The sequence below is a fragment of the Molossus molossus genome, unplaced genomic scaffold (assembly GCF_014108415.1).
Source record: "Molossus molossus isolate mMolMol1 unplaced genomic scaffold, mMolMol1.p scaffold_m16_p_3, whole genome shotgun sequence".
Classification (NCBI taxonomy): domain Eukaryota; kingdom Metazoa; phylum Chordata; class Mammalia; order Chiroptera; family Molossidae; genus Molossus; species Molossus molossus.
The window spans coordinates 33,785,067-33,802,802 of NW_023425366.1; the positions used below are offsets into that span (position 1 = coordinate 33,785,067).

At 41.6% G+C, this 17,736-nt stretch overlaps 1 protein-coding gene and 1 non-coding gene across 3 annotated transcripts in view; one reads left to right on the forward strand and one right to left on the reverse strand.

Moving 5' to 3' along the window:
- TENT4A (terminal nucleotidyltransferase 4A) overlaps window positions 1-17,736 on the reverse strand; it is a 47,865-nt gene that overhangs the window by 13,514 nt on the left and 16,615 nt on the right. For both annotated transcript variants that reach the window (XM_036279425.1, XM_036279426.1), the window contains exons 2-4: window positions 4,128-4,251; window positions 3,063-3,109; window positions 1,983-2,103 (exon numbers count right to left, since the gene is read on the reverse strand). In XM_036279425.1, the coding sequence (XP_036135318.1) occupies window positions 1,983-2,103; window positions 3,063-3,109; window positions 4,128-4,251 (292 nt within the window). The remainder of the gene's footprint in view (window positions 1-1,982; window positions 2,104-3,062; window positions 3,110-4,127; window positions 4,252-17,736) is intronic.
- LOC118642956 lies at window positions 14,136-14,239 on the forward strand. Its single transcript, XR_004961865.1, has one exon. It is a non-coding gene; the product is annotated as a U6 spliceosomal RNA (small nuclear RNA).

Here is a 17,736-nt window from a genome sequence, read left to right on the forward strand (position 1 = left end):
TGGCCACTATTTGCTTCTGCCAAGGCAGTGCGAGCAAAGGAGAACAGGAGCCTGAGGGAAGGAGAAAGAGAGGTAGAAGGCCCAGGCTCTACATGCCTGCCTACCACAAGGAGAAGCCAGCTAAGTCCCAGTTCCACCACTAGTGCCTGGTGATGGGGAGGAACTTCTGATCCTCAAATTATGTTGCTAGAATTTCTGAAAACTTCAAAGTAATTTCAAAGGCATTTTTAAAATTATAATTTGTACTGATGTTGTTTCTCCAAACAATTCTACTTTGGGTTTCAATCTTTAAAACAAAATAAAAAAATACTTTTTTCCCCTAAAAATCAGAGAAAAGGCTTTTTGGAAATACACACATCAACAGAAATTATCACCAAAAGGCACTCAAAACTGGCCTCATAAAAGATGCCCAAGCAACCATTCAGATCACCACTACCCAAAAAAATGTTTTTTGCAGAAGTCAATGTTTTGTTCATTCAGCCTCTAAGGAATAAAAAGAACGTTCCCCTTATCAAAACAATCAGGGTCTAGTTATAGGTTACAGGGGTGGGGAAACTTTTTTCTGCCAAGGACCATTTGGATATTTAAAACACCATTCTCGGGCCACACCAAATTATCAACTTAAAAATTAGCCTTCTATATTTGATTGGCTAATTTGGTGAGGCATGTGATGTTAGCTGGTATTGATTTCGAGGACCTTATACGGCCCATGGGCTGGATGTTCACCACCCCTGGATTGTAAAACATCTAGAAGTCAAAACAGAAACAGGCTTTTTATCACACAACCTGGTCTAAAATGCTCACCTGGGGCCAACTGCCAAGGACACCCAAGTGAGAGTGGAACAATGGTAGCAGAGAAAAAAGCATGGCTGTTGAACCCAACCTGGACTAATTACCTAACCTCTCTGTGCTTCAGTTTCCTCACCTGTAAAATGTGAAAGATAACAGTTTATGCCAATGAGAGTGGCTTGGAGGATTAACTGAAATAAAGCCTGTAAGTGGTTTAAAAAACAACCAAAACTAATCCATGGTGCCAGAAGGCAGGTGAGCAAATGGTTCCACTACATAAGCAATATAAAGCTCCCATCTTAATTCTGACAATAGTCTTAAAACTAAAAGAATTTAATCTGGCTTCAAATAACTTGAAACACAATTTAAAAATGAAATATTAGCCTATAGTATAGGTGAGCTAATCATTACCACTTCACTGGCAATAACGCTATAGTTCCCACACTGTTTCTAATCTTGGACTTAGAGAAACCTTGACAAGTATGCTTCAAAATCAGTCTCGCCCTGGCCGGTTTGGCTCAGCGGTTAGAGCGTCCACCTGCGGTCCGTAAAGACCCGGGTTCGGTTCCCGCTAAGGGCACGTACCTCGGTTGCAGTTTGTCCCCGGCCCTGGTTGGTCGTGTGGGTGGCAGCCACTCGATGTGTCCCTTTCACATCGATGTTTCCCTCTCTCTCTCTTCCTCTCTCTCCCTCCTACTCTGTCTGTACAAAAAATGGAAAAATGTCCTCGGATGAGGGAAAAAAAAAAAAATCAGTCTCATCTTCCAGCTTCTCCCCAAGATAAGAGTTTTTTCATAAATGTGTATTTTTAAAACAAAAAAAGAAACAGGTAAGTGTTTCTTCCTGAAGTATAACTTGGTGAATAAAAGCCATGGTTTAATCATTCAGTTACATACTCCAGAAAGGGCAGTACCTGAACGTATCTCATTTCCAACACTAACATCCTTTCCTCACACACCCTAACAGAAGTCAACAGCCATGTACTCAAGTGATGAGAACAGTCAGATGCCCTTACAACTTGTGATTCAGACTGTCACTGCACATGTTCTCAGCTGGTGATCCTAACTATAGGAAGACAATAGCTCAGAAGCATGTTTATACCAAAAGTAGAGAGACGTCTTCAGAAATGTAACCAATACCTGCTGCTTGTACACAACCGCAATCACCCAGGCATTGGACAGGCCCACACTTACTGTAGCTTTATCCAGAACTTTGATGGAGCCTGGCTCAGCCACATTGTGCTTCCTCAGGGCCTGCTCCAACAGCTGGAGAGGAGGACGCTCCCACTTTCCAAAGACCACTAAGTCGATGTCACTGGACAAAAGGAAAGCGGCCGTGAACCACTGCTCATCTCACCATGGGGTAACACAGGCATCTGGGGTGGGCTGCTGCCACAGAGTGCATGCTCCCATCCCATCTCCTTCAAGGGCCATATATAACCACATCACGCATCTCTCTCTCAGAGAGAGAGAATGCAGCTTATGAAGTAATACTGGTAACATAAAGACTAAAAGTAAAAAGGCTGACAAGAGTCTCCCAACACTGTGAGAAAATAAGGGACTAAAATCAAGTGCCTGCCCCTATGAGGTTTGTGGGTCCTTACTCTGTACTGTCTATACTGGATCACTCTTGCTGACTTGGGATTCCTAGACACCTCCCATCTGTTCAACTCCCCACTGGCCCTGCCTATGATAACTCCAAACCCTGAGATTACAGCCTCTTTAGTCTCCAAATGCTAACAGGGGTTTAACAAAAAAATAGACTTAATGAAACAATGTACATAGAATTGATTGGGATATTAAAAGAGTCCTTGATAGGGAAACACTGGAGAATAACTTTAAAATGCAAACTTGTTTGACATTTTTCTAGCAAATAGAAATCCTAACAAAGTACTGTATAATTAGAATTTTGCTTGAATCTTCATTAAAACATAAAATCAATTTTTCAAAACATATCCAAAAATATCAGAATGTTTTCTATTGCATTTTCTTCCCCTGGCCCTCTTACTCATCTTCTTCTTGTTTCTGGTGTACAGCACTTTTGTACCCCATCAAATTAAGCACAAAAGGAAAAATACAAAGCAATCAAATATCATAACAGTAAATTAAATTTTATTTCCTGCTATTTCCCCTCTGTGCTCTACAGTCATTTTCTTTAGCTCATATTTCTAGCCTTAAATTTGAATTCAAGGAACCTAGTATGAGCCCTGAATACAGATAGAGACCTTGCCATGCCCCTCCTCCCCATAAACATAAACACTAACTGGCACTCACCTAGTTGGAAGATAGAGACCAGTACTAAAGCTGCCAAATATCTGTACCTGAAAGTAAGAAAGAAAGAAAGATTGTCTTAAAATAGGTGACAATCCAGTCGTCCTTCCACCACTTCTTACTGTTACTTCTGGGTGAAAGTCAAATTGTCCTGCATGTTGAGGGGGAGCAAAAACAATCCAATGAAATCTACTTAATCTTTAAGTTAAAGACATGCTCCAAAAAGGAATTTTTAAAAATTCAAAATTAAGATACAAAATAATTATTGGCCTCACCCATACTTGCCAAAGCAGAGGACTTTTTGGAGCCTGATTCAAACACTCTAACAATTTTCAAACCCATAGCTAGGACACAGAGGCAGGGCACTGTCCTAGGGCACTCAATTTAAAGCCAAGGATATTGTAAGCCACTTCAAAAGAGGAGGGGAATCAAGTTGCTCTCGGGCTCACCAGGAGCTCACATGCCCTTCAGCAACCCAGCTCATCTCCATCACTGGTGGGTCACCAGTCACAGTCACTGGTCACCAGTAGGGGAGACTGACTAGGTCAGAAGCCTGTGGGCAGGCCGTTATAACTTGGTCAGAGGACTGTTCATGCAGCCTGTGCCAAACACTAGAAATGCCAGTGGCCCTCACTTTAAAGGACACCTGTTCATTTATTGTAGAAGTGGTATGTGAGGAAGTACTTTCAATTTTCACAAAAATGAACTTATGCCATGATGAGTGATGAGAAGAGATACAATTTCTAACCTTAAGATGAATTTAAAGGATAAATAATCCTACCATCCCAAAAAACCTTCCGTTAGATCAGTGGTCCTCACACTTGAACATGTCAGGGCCACCAGGAAAGTGTGTTAAACACAGAGCCCTGCCCCACCCCAAGGTGTGTGACTCAGCAGGTGCATTTCTAACAAGCTCCCAGATGATGTGCTGCCACCTAGCCCAGAACCACACCTGGAGGACCCCTGCGTTGGGCCAATGAGGGAGACACAGGTCTGCACAGACACAACAGACACACTAGAGCTCACATTTACTTGTAGGTGACAAAGAAGTACAAAGACTATACCCACATCAGCTGCTGGCCAAAGATCTTTAACCACAGTTTCAATCCGTTTCACCACCTCTCTTCTCATGGCTGCTTCTTCAGGACAAGGGGACATGAAGTTATAAAAGTCAATTATTTCCTCATGAAGTCTAGTAAACAAAAGAGAAAATATACTAGAGTTACAATTAGTTAACCACATTTTTTACTCTGCTATTAGATCAGCATAACACAATAATACAGTGATTCTCAACATGTGGGTAGTGATCCCTTTGGGGGTCAAACAACCCTTTCACAGGGGTGGCCTAAGACCATTGGAAAACACATATTTCCAATGGTCTTAGGAACTGAGACACCGCTCCTCTATCCGTCTCCAGATAGGTCTGCCCACGTGCAGATATGCCCACATACAGATACGCCCACATACGAGTACCCGGCATGATGACATTATTATGCCAACCCCATCACATACACCCCATACAAATACAGGTGTATGTGACAGGGTTGGCGCCATAATGTACTTATGTGGACTAGTCACACATATGTAGAGAGAAGCTACTATGTAGAAAGCAGCTACTCTATTAAAAGCAGCTACTGTGTTGAAAGCAGCAGTATTGGAGGTAAAACGACACTTCATGAATTATATTTACTGGGTAAATGTAAAATCATGTACTGTAAAATCATCAACTACTGCAAAAAATATATATATCTGTACCATGGGAACTTCATCTGGATGCTGATCAGTCTTTTTATATTCAGCTGTGGTTGATGTGAATACTGCCCCCTTGTGATAGTAACAGGTATGTAAAAAAAACCACCACAGAGAATGGTAAATCATAGAAAACTTTAATGAACTGTATTGACTAAACTATGCCATGTATCATCTTTTGTATTATTAAACCTATTTTTATATATTATTTCATTAGCAAACCATCCCATGACAATGGATAGTGTAGAGAAGACTGTAAAGAAAAGAAAATATAGTGAGGATTTTTTACAGTATGGCTTTACCTCAATCATTACAGCAGGAATTGAGAAACCGCAAAGTGTTATTTGTTGTGAAGTTCTATCAGCCAAATCTATGAAGCTGAACAAACTAAAATGCCATTTTGATGGCAAGCATCTGAGCTTTGCCAGCAAGGATACCAACTATTTTAGAAGCAAAGCTGATGGACTCAAGAAAGCCAGACTTGACACTGGTGGCAAGTACCACAAACAAAACGTAGCAGCCACTGAAGCTTCATATTTGGTGGGATCAGAATCACCAGAGCTATGAAACCTCACACCATTGCTGAGGATTTACTATTGCCAACGGCCAAAAACATTTTTCGAGTTATGATCGGAGATGAATTTGTTAAGAAACTGAGTGCAATTTCCTTATCTAAGGACACTGTCTGCAGAAGAACAGATGACATGTCTGCTGATATTCTTCATCAGGTAATCCAGGAAATTAAATCTGCTCCACTTCCAATATTTAGCATCCAGCTTAATGAATCTACAGACATTGCAAACTGTTCACAGTTACTGGTTTACATGAGGTATATTAATGATAACGACTTTAAAAATTAGTTTCTTTTTTGCAAACCTCTTGAAACAACTACTGCACATGATGTATTTGACACCATTGGTTCATTTCTAAAAGAGCATAAGATCTCTTGGGAAAAGGTATGTGGTGTTTTCACAGCTGGTGCTCCAGCTATGCTAGGATGTCTATCTGGATTTCAACGTTTGGTACTGAATGAGTCACCAAAAGTCATGGGAACTCACTGTATGAATCATCAGCAGATATTAGCAACGAAGACACTGCCACAAGAGTTACAAGTGTCATAAATTGTCAATTTTGTAAAGGCGAGCACTTTAATCTGTCAACTGTTTTTGCAACTGTGCAATGAGTTGAATGTGCGGAATAATGCTCTGCTATTTCACACTGAAGTGAAATGGATGTCAACAGGAAAAGTTTTAAAACATGTTTTTGAGCTTCATGATGAACTCAAAATGTTTTTTAATCAGAAAGCAAAACTGCAGTTCAAAGCACTTTTCAGCGATAAAAGTGAACTGCAGAAAATAGCTTCCTTGGTTGACATCTCTGCCATCTTGAGTTAAATTTATCACTGCAGGGACCAAATGCAACATGCCTCGATTTGTCTGAAAAATCCAATTATTCCAAATAAAAATTCAGTTTTGGCAAAAAAAAAAAAAAATGGATGAAAATAAAATTTACATGTTGTCCACCTTATCTTCTTTGAGAAACATGACATTGAACCAGACAAAAGGATTACGATGATAATTTCTGTGAAAGAACACTTGCACATGGCTGCAGACGAAATTTCATCATACTTTCCAAATCTACCTGACACCCCATTTGCACTTGCCAGAAGCCCATTCACAGTCAAAGTTGAAGATGTTCCTGAGACGGCACAAGAGAAGTTCACTGAACTTATTAATTGTGATGCAGCAAGAACTGATTTCTCTACAATGCCAGTTACAAAATTCTAGCTCAAATGTTCGCAGTCAAAGCCTGTTCTGAGACTGTTGTGCCTTCTTCTTCCATTTCTAACAACATATCTTTGTGAAACAGTCTTCTAGCTTGTTGGTTATCAAGTCTAAATACAGAAGTAGACTTGTTGTGGAAGATGATCTTCGTTGTGCTCTTGCAAAGACTGCCCTGAGAATTTTTGATCTGGTGAGAAAGAAGCAATCTCAACCTTCGCACTGACATTGGCTTTTTACCCATACTGTCACAAAATGTAGCAATGTGGTTTACTGTTGTTATATTAAAACTGTTACCCATCCTACACCATGCTTCAAGACAAAATTTCATTTATTTGTAATTAAAAATAAATGTTTCACAATATATAATTACATATTGTTTTTGTGATTAATCACTATGCTTTAATTCTGTTCAATTTGTAACAATGAAAATACATCTTGCATATTAGATATTTACATTACAATTCATAACAGTAGCAAAATTACAGTTATAAAGTAGCAATGAAAATAATTTTATGGTTGGGGGTCACCACAACATGAGGAACTGTAATAAAGGGTTGCAGCATTAGGAAGGTTGAGAACCACTGCTATAATATATTTCTAGTCCCTTACAATCCAGTTTCTCTCCTCCTCTGAACACTGTGATGGAGCAATTACACAGTATTGATTAGCACCACAGATTAACACAAGTGAATTTTGTCAATACTATATACCAAAATTTTATTGGCATTTTAAGACTTATCCAAAAGAACCATTTCAGTTACCTTACACTAAAAAATAGAGAATTCCATCCATGAAAAATGAAAGACAACTCCAATTGATGTGTCACAGTAAAACACAGTCACCCCAGCTCCGATGTGCAGAGTCCCACTGGGCACCTTTGGTGCCCATGTTAAGCATAGATGGTCTGAGACAGGACAAAGCGAGGGATGGGGACATTCAAGACAAGTGAGACACACATGCTCAGGAGGCCTGAAGGTTAAGTCTCAGAAGCCAGGCTCTGCCCTCCTACCCTCTGACAATGTGCTATATCCAGTGTGCAGTGCCTCCCAAACTGTTACACAGAAACATGTCCCTGGAGGCAGAAAAGCCCTATTTAACGTAACAGTCAAGTGTTCTCTCCTTAGGACTCAGAGGCAAGGAGGTCAACAACCAAGTGCATGTGGCAAAAGTATGGCCCGCCCTTCCTTTCCTAACAAAGGTCTTCAGGAGAGAAGAGTGAGCTCCGAAAGTTGCCTTATACCTCACCTCTGCCTCAAAAGTCACATCTGTCACTGTCAGCCCCAGGGCAAAAAGCCAGTTCTGTGGGAGTGGCAACAGTTTGTGGAGTTAGGCAGAGTCCTTCTGGAGGAAGGAAAGATTGTCACCCTCCATTTCTTTTAGACATTAATTAAGGATGGGGGGGGGGGTGTGCAATCCTAGCAATTACAACAAATCAAATTCACTTGACAAGTATTTGTTTCTAAACAAACATTTCAAGTTCGTTTAGAAAAGCAAATAAAAGACAAAACAAAATTAGCTCAATACTAATATTATAATCATAATGTGAGCTGAACAGCTAGCAAAATAGTCCACATAACAGCAGGAAATACTTCTAAACAGGACCTTTAATGTCAAGTTACAAAGGTAAAGAGCATCATATTTTCTCACATATTATCTTATATAGGCTCTTGTTTAAGGCCAATTTCAACTTTCTTGCCTGAAGCACTGCCTCCCTATCCCCCAAATTCATTTGGAGTGACCATTTCTAACACTTAGCAACAGATGTGAAGGCTACTCAAGGCCACTGAAAGCAGAGAGGAGTCTTCAACACCCTCGTTTATGATACATCTGCAATCTCAGGCCATCACTGGAACCCAATTTTGTTCATCATGTTTAATTTTTTTAAATAAAAATAAATAAAATAAAACCTCACCCAGGCACACTGCCAATTCAGGCAGCCAGAATCCAGTTTTTTAATAAATCCAAAAAGGTAGAAAGTCATTCAACATTAAAATACAGTAAGTTTTCCAAAATATCTATCAAACTCTAAGATAGTGAGAGGAAAGCTTCTATTATTTCAACAGTTACTGAGCACCAACCATATCTCTTCCAACAGCTCAGCAGACACGTTAAAAGTCTGAGGTGTTTCCTAAAATTCCTTACCAGTTGGCAATCTTGTCAACAGGACTGGATGTGTCTGGTTAGCAGGTTAATTATTGCCCACACCAGGGAAGAGACACAGGTACTCTGTTAGCAGGACACCACTGTGGAGAGCTGTCCAGGAGAAGCACTGGGCTCTTCGTGAGAACAGCTAGTGCTGCGGGACCAGCTGTCACCTTGGCTGAGAAGTTAGTGCACCTGAAGCACTAAGAACACATGCCCTCCTGCACCTCTTAGTTCTGTTCTGATAACAACAGTAGAATAGAAATTTAGAGATAAAAATAAAAATACAGGCCCAGAATAATTAAACAACTGGCCCAAAGTCATGAAAGAAGAAAACCAAAGCCAGTGTGTTAAAATGCTACCCACATCTTGCCCTGGCCGGTTTGGCTCAGTGGTTAGAGCGTTGGCCTGTGGTCCAGAGAGACCCAAGTTCGGTTCCCGCTAAGGGTATGTACCTCGGCTGCAGTTTGTCCCCGGCCCTGGTTGGGTCGTGCGGGTGGCAGCCACTCGATGTGTCCCTTTCATGTCGATGTTTCTCTCTTCCTCTCTCTCCCTCCTACTCTATCTGAACAAAAAATGGAAAAATGTCCTCGGATGAGGATAATTAATAAATAAATAAATAAATAAATAAATAAATAAATAAATAAATAAATAAAATGCTACCCACATCCCACAAGTGTAATATATTAAATCATCTTGTCACCAGGCATTCCAATTTGCCAAATGTCACTGTAGGTCTGCACTTGCAGAGCAGATCGTCCTGTCAACGTTCTCTTAAGTTGTATGCATCTGAAATAACAACACAGTCCCTCCTCAGCTTCCCAGGACTTCTGCCTTCAGCACCCTGGATGTACCAGGAAAGGAAAGGCGTGCAGGGAGCCCGTGCTGCCTGTCTGCACAGAAACTACCCAATCCATATGATGGGTCAGTTTTCTCACGTCTGCTGCCTGGCTCATAATATAAGAGGGGTCATCTAGCACTCCCTCTTCCCCATATTTAAAGAGAAATTAATAATGGAGTAGCAATATGCCCACATTCCCAGAGCAGGAAGGTGCCAAGTGGGACACACAGGCCTCCTGATTTCAGTGGTGTGTTCCACCAGTAAGATACACTGATAACATAGACATACCTATCTGAAATAGGTATTCACTTGGACCTCAAAGTTACCTACTTCTCTAATAAACATTAAGTAGTGAGTGTTTAGACTCTGCCTCTGGGACTGAAGGAATACTGCTGGCGAACCTACTGGACTAGAAGGTTCTCGCTGGCCAAGCCCTGCTAGTCCTTCCTTGAGGCAAGCCGGGGCCTTGAAGGCACTGCGTGATGCTTGGAGCTACCAGAACTGCATGGCTTTGGACTGTGATTAACGTTCAACAAAGAAAGACGCAGTAAGGTCTAACAACCATAACCTCTGGGCAGACTTGAAAAGCTACCTCAGCTGCCTTCTCCTGCTGGGACTCTAGGTGAAAGCCTCAAAGGAGAGGGGAAGCACCAAGGGTGAGAGGAAAGAGGGTCAGAAAGTGAGGGAGGACCTTTGTTCAGCCCCAGAACAACTGTGGAATCACAGCAATCAAAAGAAGCCACAGGACAGGAAAATAGGGCCCTCTCCCTGGCCAAGCCCAGCACTCACTTTTCCACCACCCTGAGCATTCTTCAGTGCCCAGTGGTCTGTCTCCACCCAGGTTAGAACCTACCAACCTCTAGGAGAAAAGGGGCTCACCTGCTCACTGCCTGATCTCCAGTACCAGAACAGCGTTTGCTCATGGCAAAGATTCAATAAATATGTGTGGAATGAATCAAATCAAGTTTTAATAAATATTTTGCTATGACCTTATCATTTAAAATCTACATGCCCTACAAAATGACATAAAAAAATTAACATTCCAAGAAACAATATTTTACCCTTGAAATGGCTAACTTGATTTGTTGGCAGAACCCATTTAAATGGCCAACTCTCCTTTTAGAAATGTAAACAGTACTAAATAAAACAGTTTGGATTACTTTATTCAATACTAAAATTACACTTTTTATCACTTTAAGAAACTGCGTATTTGGGTAAGGACAATACACTATCACAATTAGGTGCCATCACCCACATGTCCAGCTGCCAGCATCAGATACAACACAGGTTGTTTTATTAATCTATTACTTCCCATACTGAATACACCCACACGCTCAATTCTCCAGTTTCACAGAATTACATGAAAAGTCTAGATCATTTCTCCTCAAAAATGAAAATGAGGAAGTATACTCTTCTCACATATCAAAACCTCAAAGGAATTTCACAACTGACAAGACATCTACATAAAAACTACACTAAGACTCATCACCCACAGACAATGTAGTCATTGTTATCTCTTACATACAGTTCAATGTTAGTCCACTAGAATTCAGTCTCCAAATCTTACAAGCTTTTTAGGCTGTGACCATCATAGAAAAATTCTCTAAAATGAGTCACAGCAATGGTATCTCAAACCCAATAGGAAACTATGATATTCTATCAGGAGGCCCTGGGACCTGTTCCAACCCTTCAGTGGCAGAGGCTGCTGGCTGCCCACCTGGTGTGCTAAGAGGTCACAGGGAATAATCCTCTCCAGCAGCTCCAGGCAGAAGCTACTGGGAGACTTTCTCAGAAGGTTTAAGGGAGTAGTTCCCACAGCCCTTTTGCCTTCCCCCTCCTCAGTTCTGGAGCACTGAAATGTGGCCGAGCTCTGGAACCACAATCCCCATGTGGTTCTGAGAATAGCAGCCAGGTGTGGAACCAGAAAGCCTGCCAGATGCTGATGGGATTAGATCACCATTGCTCCATTCCTTTTGTTCTTTGTAGCCAAAACTAACCTCACAGAGTAGCCTAAAATCAACAAAGCTTGATTCCCACCTTGTTCTGCAAAAACAGTACAAATGCAGTTAAAATTTTCACCTGAAAAAAATAAAATAAAATAAAATAAATAAAACAGAAAAACCACAGGGAACTTTTAGCTACCTCAAAACTTGAAGGAAGACTTTCCAGACTCCTATTCAAAAACAATTATCACAATGCAAAAACTAATTACAAAAAAATTCTATCAGAAAACATGCTGAGTGTAAACAAATTCAAAAGGAAATGACAACTACACATGGCAAAAATAGAAAGACTCTGACTATGTAGAAAAAACAGGCCTCCCACAATGTGCACAGGACCTGGACCTGGCACACTGTAAGAGAAGCTGGCAATTTATCCCTCTCTGCGCCATGCAATTCCACTTCTGGAAACCAGTGCTAGAAAACACTGAACCTACACAAGAACCTGTAAGGCATGGTCACTGCAGCGCTGCTGGTCCTAAGGACATGGTCCCACATGACAAGATGCTGCCCATTCATTAGGAATGAGGACGACACCCTGGCCGGTTTGGCTCAGTGGTTAGAGCGTCGGCCTGCGGTCCTGAGAGACCCGGGTTTGGTTCCCGCTAAGGGCATGTACCTCGGTTGCGGTTTGTCCCCAGCCCTGGCTGAGTCATGCAGGTGGCAGCCACTCGATGTGTCCCTTTCACGTCGATGGTTCGTGTTCTCTCTCTCCCTCTCTCTCTCTCCCTCCCACTCTATCTGAACAAAAAAATAGAAAAATGTCCTCGGGTGAAGATAAAAAAAGAATGAGGAAGACATGTGCACTGACATGGAAAGATCTCCTGACAGACTGTCCACGTAAAGACAAAAGAAAGACATGACCCCATTTCCTGATGAATGTTCAGCTACATATACACATGAACCCACCAAAGGTCTAAAAATCCACATGCTAGTAGGGCTTCCTACCCAGGAGACTGGAACGAGCTGGGCAAGGAAAACATACACTTTCTACTCCAAATAACTTTGTACTACTTGAGTTGTTTTCATAAGAATACACTCATCATATAAATAAATTTAAAAATAAAAAGAAAATAATTACACTTCTTTGAAGAAAAACAATAAAGGCTGTACACAAAAGTGCACCCATGAGAATGTTCATTACATCATTGCTTATATTTAACACTTGGAAATAGTAAAATGTTAATACCACACGGAACAGGTCAACTATATTTCTACAAGATTACTTGCGATTTTTATATTCTTTCTGCTGTGTGCATTTTCTTATTTTAATATAGATCCCTTAATTTTAAAAACAGAAAAGAGTATCAAGCCTGTGAGGCTTTAAACACCTGAGGCCGCTTCCCATTCCAGCTTATAAAAAGCAGCACCCTCCAAGTAGGATCAGTCTATCTGGGTGAGGGTTATGGAGACCAGGCCCTAGCACTGCCATGAGCAGCGAGGCACAGGCTATCAGTGCTGCCACAGGGAAAGGAGAGTCATGACCCATGCAATTCTAGCAGGGTGCTACAGAGAGTACTTCCTGCATGAGGTAAATGTTCTGCAAGTGTGGCTATGGAGCATTTGGAATGTGGCAACTGAGGACTTCAATTTTTTTTTTTTTTTTTTAATCCTCACCCGAGGACATTCTTCAATATTTTGTTCAGCTAGAGTGGGAGGGAGGGAGAGAAAGAAAGAAACATCGACGTAAAAGGGTCACATTGGCTGCCACCCACACGACCCAACCAGGGCCGGGGACAAACTGCAACCGAGGTACGCACCCTTAGCGGGAACCGAACCCGGATCTCTCTGGATCGCAGGCCGATGATCTAACCGCTGAGCCAAACTGGCCAGGGCGAGGACCTCAATATTTAATTTCCTTATTTAAATAGTCATATGTAGTCAGTGGCAACTGACTGAGATAGCACAGTATGGCTGTTTCTTCCTTAACTCAACCAGACAGCTGAGAAACACTAAACTCAGAAGAAGGCTGACATGGGCAGCCCCTCTAGAACACATTTCTTGTTTTCCAAACTGGAATGGCGTCCATCTCCCCTTCCAGGTCCTCATTCCTTCCTTTCATCCTCGGAGGCACAGAAGCCAAGGAAGTAAGAAGTGGCTCCCCGCAGAGGGCACCAGCCTGACTTAAGCACCCCACCACAACCTGCACACCCTCCAGGAGAGACCAAGTCAACTGATACACTTTCCAGTAGGTCTACAGACTCTTTCTCCAAACTTTCTCTAAAACAAACATTTTTAAATCTTAGGGCTAAATGTAGACAAATAAGAGGAATGTCTGTCAAAATAAGCATTATAGTTCCTGATATAATTTAAACATATATTTGCTGCTACAATTATGAAACTATGGTTTAAAAGCTTAACAAGATGTTAGTAACAATGTTGCCTGATTAGGGCATTTTCCAAAGAAACTGATGTAATTGTGGAATTGGGCAAAGCACGGACTATTTATTCTCCCATCAATTTTTCCTTAACATTTTAACATGTCATGCATAATTTCAGTGGAGTGCAACAGATCAATCAATGGCTAAGCATCAGATCAGTTTAAAATTAAACGATTTTTGTGCCTGCTTCGGCAGCACACATACTAAAATTGAAACGATACAGAGATTAGCATGGCCTCTGCGCAAGGATGACACACAAATTTGTGAAGCATTCCATATTTTTAAGGCTGAGATCATATAAGTTTTGATGGTAAAAACACAGTAGTAATAAATTTTCATATACCTAAAATAAATAAATAAATAAAATTAAACGGTTTTCTTTTTCTTCATGGCACATTTCACAAAAGTGCATCTTTTTAGATCAGTTGATCTATAGGAAGTTGTCTTTATGAAGTTTGTATTTCTAACCCACAAAAAATAATTTCAAATGGGTCAACTTTTTGCAAGCAATGGTGCCTCAGATCCAACAAAATATGGGAATTAGATGATGACGACAAGGTGTCTTGGGGAGGCAGCAAGAATGACAATGAGAGCCCACTGGGGCGTGAGGCCTGCCCTGCCATTCTCCAGCTACAGGGCCATGAACAAACTCCTCAAACCACATCCAAAGCTGAAAAGCCAGTGTACAGACTGCTGTGGGGCTGAAAGAGACAATGGCAGGGAAGCAGAGCTTCTGACTGCTTTGTGGTGGAGACCTTAACCTTATCTTAGGTGGTATCATCAATGTGGGCAAGCACAGGGGGCACGGGGCAAGAAGGTTTGCTGTCATGTATACAAAAGGAGCCCTGGAAGCAATGGGATGTGTGAATACAGCTTGCATCTGAGGGCCTGCCTCTGAGAAGAGGAATTGTGACACTCCAGTGATGGCTACTGGCCCTTAAGGATCAGGTGCAACTTTGAGATTCAATTTGGAAGTATCTCAGATTGACACATCATAATGGAGAAAGTCTGAATGCTTAACTTTCTGGTTATTTAAAATGATGAGACCAGAGTCTTCAGTGAAATTTTAGTTTTAAACGTGGAGAACAGACTTCTGAAGCATTATTTTCCAGGATACTTTTAAACTAGACATTCTCATCTACAATGGTTCTTTCAGAAGAGTACAGACCCATTCAAAAGGTAATGACTGACTTCTCAACTTTTAGTATATTTCCTAAATTAATTTTTGCTTTTAGTACCAAATATAAGATCAGCAATGTTATCTATCTTAGTATCCAGTATGTAGTTATAGTACATATTTATAAAACCACCTCAAAGAGCTGTTTTAAAGAGTGCAAGACAGATTAATTACTCGGTTAGAGAACCAAACTACCTAATTTCATAGCTAATAAAGCTACTGATGAAAACAGATGACCATTTCAGGGGATGATTTTTTATTTTAGAAGCTCAGCGGGCAAGGTTCATGGTTCCCAATTGTGTCTAAATTTTAATCTAAGCCAGGGAGGCCTGGCTGGTGTGGGAAGGAGGAGCAACCCTATCCCTCCCTGTTTCTGGGAGACTTGGTATGCAGCCCCACGCAGAGCTGCTCCCAACCCCCACCCCACCAATCTGTAAATTGTATAATGGTGCCTTCTTTGTACTTGACCAAGGAGAACAACAACATATGTTTAAAAGAAAACTGTGGAAACAAAAGGGGCGAAGGAGAGACTCCAACTGGTTAAGAATGCTGGTCTGCTCTGCTAGGGTGAAGCATGGGCCAGTTTGCCTGTTCCTGTAGATTGTAAATCCTGTGGCTGCTTCTGAACAAAGCCATGGTCAGAGCTCAGATTTCATTTATGGTTTTGCTAAGGGAAGAGAAGCCAGATGAATGAACACATCTTCCTCTGTTGTGCTTACAAGAAGGATCAGCACCTGAACCCACTAAACAGTGTTAACATCTCCCACCTCACTGAACTCTTAGAACTCTCCACACTGGACCCCAAAGTCCCCATCCCCACTGTTAACATGTGTCTTGCTGTTAACCACCTGTGGCAGTTTACTTTTAACATCCCCCATGAACTTGGTCAATTCCAAATGTTTGAGAAAAACCAGTCTTTTCCGTTATGATGTAAAATGCACCAGAAAATACTAGAAACTGTCTTCAGCTGTTTCTCTCTCTCTCTCCATCCAACTCTTCTTATAAGATTCAAAAAGCCAGTGAGTCCTCAAAAATTGGAGCTCCCTCCCCTCAGCTCCACAAAGTTGTTATTTTTGAAAAACCATGCCTTAGTTAAAATATCTGGAGTTGCCTACTGAAGTTTCACAGATTTTAAAGCACAATTGCATGCTTACAGTGAGAGAACAGATTCAGAGTCCACTTCACCAGATAGATAGGGTCTGAGTTAACACCCTCTGCACTAACTAGAAAGAATGGGCTGCTAAGCAAATAGCAAGTGTAGGCATCCATAAGGGAATGAATGGCTGAGTCACTTCTATTGTCAGGGAGGAAATGCATACTCTTTAAAGTACCTGTTTACACCCTGGCCCATTTTGCTCAGTGGTTAGAGCATCGCCTGCGGACCAGAGAGTCCTGGGTTCAGTGTCCGCTAAGGGCACATACCTCAGTTGCAGTTTGTCCCCACCAGGGATGTGTGGGTGGCAACCACTCGAGGTCTCTCTCACACATTGATGTTTCTCTCTCTCTCTTCCTCCCTCTCGCTCTATCTGAAGCAAAATGCAGAAATGTCCTCAGGTGAGGATAAAAATAAATAAATAAAAAATAAAGTACCTGTTTACTAATATAGTTAATAAACTAATTATAAATCATTCTTATTTATTTTTAATTATAAGACAATTAACACCTGGTCCAATTATTTAGAAAATCTTGCATCCCGCCTTCAAAGGTTTTTTTAAATCTAAGCTCAAAAGTGGAAGGAAACTAACTGAAACTGCCAATTAGAGACCTAATGTGCTTCCAGAGTGTCCTTGTATGTTGTAATGTGGCAGCTGCCAAGCCAGGGCTTCCATTAGCCTGTTCTCAGTCTGCTCTTCAGCTCTCACCACTCCTTGCAGACACATACTGTGCTCCTGTCTTCCTCCAGAGGGGCTTTGAACAAAGCTACAAGTGTGCATGGTTTTACAATGTTAATGAAAGAGTGAGGCCCTTGGAAGAAGCTGCTGCAAAGAGAGGGGCCTGAGAGCTAAGCAACACAGGAGGAGAGTGTACCTCCTTGGAGAAGCAGTCAGGAGTTTAGCTGGCAGAGCACTGCTGGTATGGCGCAGGCCAAGACTACCCCAACGTTAAAAAGTCTAAGACTGCCCTGGCCCAGTGTGGCTCAGTGGTTTGAGTGTTGGTTCGCACACTGAAGGGTTGTGGGATCAATTTCCAGTCAAGGGTACATATCTGGGGTGCAGGTTGGATCTCCGGCCCCAGTGAGGGCATGTGTGAAAGGCAACCAATCTATGTGTCTCTCTCACATCAATGTCTCTCTCCCCCTCCACCCCCACCCCGACTTCCACTCTAAAAATCAATGAAAAAATATCCTCAGGTAAGGATTAACAAAAAACATATATTAAAAAAGTCTAAGACCAATTAGCATTCACAAAACAGCCAGAACAGAAGGGCTCTGCAGCTTTGGAATCACCAATGCAGTAACTCTGATTCATGCAATTCAGCTCCCAGCAAAAGTGAGCTTACTCTCCCCTTCCCTTCAAGAACTTTCCTGGAACCAGTCACATTGTCTCCTGGTGCAGGGAGATGTCCAGGAGCCTTTCAGAACCTAAACTGAGAGGAGCAGAGAA